Source organism: Otolemur garnettii, unplaced genomic scaffold (assembly GCF_000181295.1).
Source record: "Otolemur garnettii isolate 467f Iridium unplaced genomic scaffold, OtoGar3 scaffold00014, whole genome shotgun sequence".
NCBI classification, from domain to species: Eukaryota; Metazoa; Chordata; class Mammalia; order Primates; family Galagidae; genus Otolemur; species Otolemur garnettii.
Window position 1 is genome coordinate 26,359,901 of NW_003852409.1, and position 6,228 is coordinate 26,366,128.

The window sequence follows — 6,228 nt, forward strand, 5'->3', positions numbered from 1 at the left end:
CGAGGCTGCTTGTTGGGCCTGGGACACTGCTGGGGAGGTGTCCCCTTGGCTGGTAGCCCCTGCCTCTGCCCTATCGTGGATTGAGGAAAAGGGAGAGCAACTCAGGGAAACAGAGAGGGACCTGGTGAGGGTGTGGACATCTCCATCCGACCCAAGGTTTTGCCTCAGCATGGGCATGGGAGGGCACACGTGGGTGCTCACGGTGTGTTCATGAGTGTGTGAGCGTGTGCCTGGGATGTGTCTGTAGATCTGGTGTTGGTGTTTTGATGGGGCTTAGGGGCTTGTCTGTTTCTTTTGCTTTGTGTGTGTGTGTGACTGTGTAGTGTGGGTGCACGTGAGCCTGGGGAAGAGGTGGCTGCACTGTGAAGACGATTTTTATAACACTGGAGTGGGGGGGGGGCAGGGCTTGCCCAAGCACCAAGGCCACAGCTCCCACATCTTCTCTTACCTCCAGGGATTGCCCGTGCCCTTGGAGACAGCTAGAAGTCTAGGGAGGCCCTTAGTGTAGGCCACGTGGGGGCTCTGGGCTCCCAGAACAAATCCTCCTTCAGGTAGATGTCTCGGGAGCCACAGACCCAGCCCACCCCATGCCTGTGTGGGGCTGACGAGCGGGAGCATGGGACAGGCTTCCCTGAGCTTCCCATCTTGCTGCCAGTCCTTTGTTGAATGGGGACTGCACCCCCCGCCTACCTCACAGGGCTGTTGTGAGGATCAGAGAGGGCGATGTTGGGGAAAGAACTCTGGAAGTTGTAAACTCCTGCCCGGTGTGAACGACTGTCTGGGTGTCCTTTAAAGTGTCTGGAAGTCTCCTCTCCACTGGCCAGAGTTGAGGAAAAGGAGGGTAGTGGCCTTCCAGAGGTTCAGCAGGAAGCCCAGAGCAGAGGAGGTTAAGGATGAAGGAGCAGCCCTACCCCCTCCAAGTCCCCAGTTCACTTGCCCACCTTCTGGTTCTCCAGCTCTGACCCTCCCGAGTGGCGGCAAAGTCACACCTTGACTTATAGACCAGTGGCCTCTGTGTCTGGCTGTTGGGGAGGATTCAGTGAGGGGACTCAAGGAAGCCCCTGAGTTGTTTGGCACTGCCTCTGTGTGGGACTGGTCCTACAAGGGCTGACTTGGGGAATTTGCTGCTTGCAGTCCCTTCCCTGGTGATGCCCATTACTGTGACCTTTGAGCTCAGAGAGGCACTTGCCTGAGGGCCTGGCCTCCTGTGAGCTTCATGGGGGCTCTTTCACCTGATTTGGGGGTGTGCTCTTTTATCCATTTCCTAGGCCAGCAACTCCTGTTCTGAGGGTTCCACATGCCAAGGACAGGAAGTCCTTTTGTACCTTTTTTTCTTGACACAGAGTCTTGCCCAGGGTACAGTACCCTGGCCTCACCCTAGCTCACAGCAACTTCAGACTCCTGGGCTCAAGCGTCCTCCTGTCTTGGTCTCCCCAGTAGCTGAGACAACAGGTGCCTGTCACCACGCCTGGCTAATTTTTCCATTTTTAGTAGAGACTCTTTTTTTTTTTTTTTTGAGACAGAGCCTCAAGCTGTCCCCCTGGGTAGAGTGCTGTGGCATTACAGCTCACAGCAACCTCCAACTCCTGGGCTCAAGCGAGTCTCCTGCCTCCGCCTCCCAAGTAGCTGGGACCACAGGCGCCCGCCACAACGCCCCGGCTATTTTTTGGTTGCAGCCATCATTGTTGTTTGGCGGGTCCGGGCTGGGGATTCAAACCCGCCACCTTAGGTGTACGTGGCTGGCGCCTTAGCCGGTTGAGCTATAGGCGCCGAGCCAGTAGAGACTCTCGGTCAGGCTGATCTCCAACTCCTAACCTCAGAGCTCTTTCCAGCTCAACCTCTCCCAGAGTGTTAGGATTATAGGTGTGAGCCACTGTGCCTGGTCCCTTTTGCATTTAGTTGGCTGTTAAGTTTTACTTGTCATTTCAGCCAGCTCTGAGGAGGCATAGGCATCCAGTGCAAGGTGGAGCCATGTAACAATGGGGGGACTTAGGCAGGGGAGGGGACAGGGATTTGGCCGAGGCTGGGATAGAGGGCCCTGAACTCTGGGCTGCGGGGCTTGCTGGGGCCTTATCCTTCAGATGTGGGCCCACCTTTCTCACAACTTTCTCCACTACCTCTAGGAAACTGGGGAGAAAGCGTCATCTGGTACCCTCCATTTAGCCACAGCCAGCTCCTACTTTAATTTGGTGAAATCAGGAATTTGGCAAACCTATGTTAGTTGCAGATGCCTCAGACAGTTATGTGGAACCCCTAAATATAGACAAAGCTGGCTGCTCTTCTGGGGGGAGCCCCATGTCATTCTGCTCTCTCCTTGCTCCTGTGGGTTCTGGGTGCCTATCATTTTCAGGGTGAGCCCTGGGAGGGGAAATACGGCCAGGTCATATTTCCAGTGGTCCAGATTGCCCCTCCAAGCACAAACATCCAGCAGAGAGCACATTCCAAGGCTCTGCTCTTGTTAATGAGAGATCTGTGTAGGTGACTTGCCAGGCATCCCCTTGAACTTGTTCTTTCCCAGAACCTAGGTGCCCTCAACACCTTTGGTGGCCTACAGACTGCTATATGGTTCCAGCAAGGCTGTCCAGGCCTGTCACCAGGCCAGCCCTGCTTATGAAGGGAAAGGGTGAGTGGGTCAGGCCCTGGCTGGGCACAGGCACCCTGCACCTGGCCCCCACCTCTGCAGAAGGGAAGTGAAGATGCTGAGAGCCCACATGGAGCCTCTGCTCTCCACACAGCTCCTTCAAGGACACAGATGCCAGGCTTTTCCCTAAGAAGATTTTATTGAATGCACACACAAAGTTCATCCTTGGGTTTGCAAGTTCAATCCAGCAAGTGAAGAGACAGCGGTGCTCACGTGGACACGGAGCCCTCGCCACCAGCCCAGCACAGCCAGGGAGACCATGAGGTCTCCTGCCCAGGGGCTGCCCAGCGCCTCTTTTCTTATCTTCTGACCTGCCCCACATGGGCCTAGGGGTCTGTTCAGGGGTAGAACTGGAATCTGTGCTGAAACACAAAGTGCCTGGGAGGTGCCCACTGGCGTGACACGGCTCCCCCAGCAGCCAGAGAACACTCACTAGGTGGTAAGAGGAGACCTGCCCAGATGGGTCACTGTTGGCCCAGGAAGAGCTGTGTGCTGGGCTGGCCACAGGCCTTAATGAACACGCACAGAAGCCTCTCAGACACAGAGGGGGCTTCCTGGGCTGTCGGGGACCTCTAGGGACCCCCTTAGCGCTATCAGACATCCCTGGGTAGACTGTGTGTCTGACCATTCACAAATAGGAAATGAGAAATCAGGTCAAAATGCTCACAATTTCCTGGATGTCTCAGATGGTTGTTTTCTTAAATGGTTGGGCCATACTTTAACTTGGTTTATGGAAATGAATCAATTTCAAGATTCATCAAATCAATAAGGTAAAAAGAAAAAGAAAGATAAAAGAAACAATAACAAAACATTTCAATCTAACTTTGGTGACGTTGGCCTCAGGAATTTCTGTGCTAGCCAGAAGCTTGAGACAGGTGGGGAGGGACAGGGTCCTGGAGCTCTTCCTGCCTCCAGGGTGAAAGAAGGCTCTAGCCCACTGGAACCCTGAAGAAGGGGCTCAGGGCCATCGTTCTGTCCCAGCCCAGGGACCCTGGGCAGCTGAGACTCCCACATCAGAATGTGGCATTAAGCTTAGCCTTTGAGTCGAAATCTGAGTCATTTTTCTCAGCTCTCCCCATGAAGCCCCAAGTGACAATGGGCTAAGCCTGGCTTTGACAGTGACAGGAAAGTCAAGGAGAACTGGAGGTATCAGAGTCACAGAAAGTTGGATGAAGGCTGAGGATTCCTCCTAACACGCTCAGATTTGTGGGTTTCTATTTTTCTTCTATAAATCTGAGTTGCTGGTGCCCCAGCCCCATGCAGGGTAGCTGGGGCTGGGTTTGGCTATGAAAAGGGAGCCCAAGATCCTTCGGAGCCCAGATCCTACCAGGCCAGAAACAACTGAAGTTTGGGGTTGGGATGAAGACTCAGGAAAGAATGCATGTGCATATTGCTAGAGAGGGTTCAGAAATGCCACGCCTGGTAGATCCTCCACCTGGGAGGAGCCCGGACTTCAAACCCCCAAATCACCTGTGTCTCGTGCAGACGAGCTCACACTTGAGAGTTACACTGATGCCTGTGCCTGTCCAGGTGGGGTGTGCAGGGCTGGGCTGCAGGAGGGACAGGAGAGCTGGCTCAGGAGAGCCTTGTAGGATGTTTCTGGGGGAAAGTGGGTAGGACATGGTCTGGGCAATCATTGGCCCAGCTGACCTCATTAGTGCAAAACCCAGTCAGGGTGCTGAGGAGGGGCCGTGCCGGGCCGGACGGGTGCTCAGGAGCTGGGTCGATTCTGAGGCCCGAACTGGAACCATTCCCTCAGAGATGGGCAGTTGTGTGGAGACCAGGGGCATGGGGGGGTGGCAGAGAGGGGTCCCACCCTACCCACCAGCAGAACCTGGGCAGACCGAGCAGCAGGGGACCTCAAGGCCACAGCTGTGGACAGGACACGCTTGGTTCTTCGCTCACCCACCCTCAGGGCCTGGCTCACTCGAAGGTCTCCCATTGCTTCCTGAGCTGCTCCACAGAGCCTGGGGCCGGGGCTGGGGCCGGGCTTGGGCTCACGTCTTGCTTGGTTTTCTGTAGCAAATCCTCAAAAGGGTCTCTGGCCTGTTGAGGAGCAGAGGGCCGCAGTGCTGGCTCCAGGCCCTGGGGGGGTCTGGGAGGCAAGAGAGGGGGGTCTCCTGGCCTCAGGGCCAGCCCCTGCTTGGCCTCAGCAGCCCTGGCACTTGAGCGGGCCAGGGGCAACGTTCGGATCCTTGAAGGCGCAACTGCTGGGGGCCCCAGCGGCTGTAGGGGACTGTTGTGGGCGCCCATGGGCATCTGGCCAAAAAGGTTGGGCATGGAGAGGGCAGACAGGTTCGGCTGAGATCTGTGAGGGGCACAGAAGCCAGCACCAGACAGCAGGAGGCCAGGTGCAAAAGCTGGCCCCAGGGAAGCAGGAGGGGCCCCAAAAGGCCCAGCTGTTGTGGAAATCAGGGGCAGGGCAGGCGGGGCTGTTGGCATGGATGGGACAAAGGGGTTGAGTGGATGCTGTGGGAATGGGGCAGGGGTCCCTGCAGGGGGGAAGCTGTACTGGGGAGTGAATGGGGTGGCTACATTTCGGGCAGCAGGGCATGGTGGCAGGGTGCTGCCTGGCCAGGCTGTGCTAAGTGGGTCAAGGAGAGCAAGCAGGGCGTCACTGCTTGTGCCTGTAGCTGCTGGGGCTGGGCTGAGGGGCTGGAGCAGTTCAGTGGAGCCCTGGGAAGCAACACTGGGGAGGAGCCCTGGGAACAGGGCTGGGCTCACAGTGGCTCGCCTTTCCTGATCTGTCTGCAGCCGCTCTGAGAAGTCACCGAGTGTAGGGCCGGCAGCCTGGAGCTTGGCTGGGCGAACAGTGGGTGGGGGAGGCACGATGCCCAGCTCTGGGGTTTTTCGGCCCTGGGGCCGGGGAATGGTGATGCTGCCCAGAGTGGGAGTGGGTGCCTCCTCCTTGTCACCAGGGTTCTGGATGCTGTCGCGGTGCTGGGGCCTTCGGGGCAGGGTGGTGGAATTCCCGAGCAGGACCAAGGGCTTCTCAGGGGAGGCAGCTGGGGGCTTGCTGGGAATGGCCATGTCATCCTGGCCCAGGCTCCACAGCTTGTTGTACGGGTGGGTAAGCTTCAAGGCCATCATCATCCCACGGCTCCTCTCACTCCCGCCCAAGTCCAGCCTCTGTTGGGAGGGAATGAGGGAAACAGTGACCACAGGCTGACCTGGGATGGCCAAGAAAGAAGAGTGTGCCCATTTCTATGACCCTCTTAAATGCCAGGCATGTGCTCCTAGGCATGTGGCCAATTAACTCCCAGGAAGTAGAGGAGTTGGGGACTCCCAGGTTACCAGCAGAGAACTCAGGTCTGTCTGGACTCCAAGACCAGGGTTTTCTCATTGTGTGGCACAAAGGGATTTGAGACAAAGCTTTTGTTCTTTTATACCAGTGGTTGCCAAGTAGTTTTAGAAGAGTGACTCTATCTCCCTCAGGCCCCATTTACTTTTCAGAGTGAGTGGCACCTTTTATCACTAGTAAGCCCAGAAGTTAGGGTGGTGCCTGTGGCTCAAGGAGTAGGGCACCCGCCCTGTATACTGGGGGTGGTGGGTTTGAGCCTGATCCCAGCCAAAACTGCAAAAAAAAA

At 56.5% G+C, this 6,228-nt stretch overlaps 1 protein-coding gene across 2 annotated transcripts in view; it reads right to left on the minus strand.

The window, feature by feature from the left end:
- Window positions 1-2,760: 2,760 nt before the first annotated feature.
- DENND1A (DENN domain containing 1A) overlaps window positions 2,761-6,228 on the minus strand; it is a 528,338-nt gene continuing 524,870 nt past the window's right edge. The window contains exon 22 of one of the 2 annotated variants that reach the window (XM_012802455.2): window positions 2,761-5,770. In XM_012802455.2, the coding sequence (XP_012657909.1) occupies window positions 4,565-5,770 (1,206 nt within the window). In that variant the 3' untranslated portion in view covers window positions 2,761-4,564. The remainder of the gene's footprint in view (window positions 5,771-6,228) is intronic. The other variant, XM_012802453.2, reaches the window with a different exon arrangement.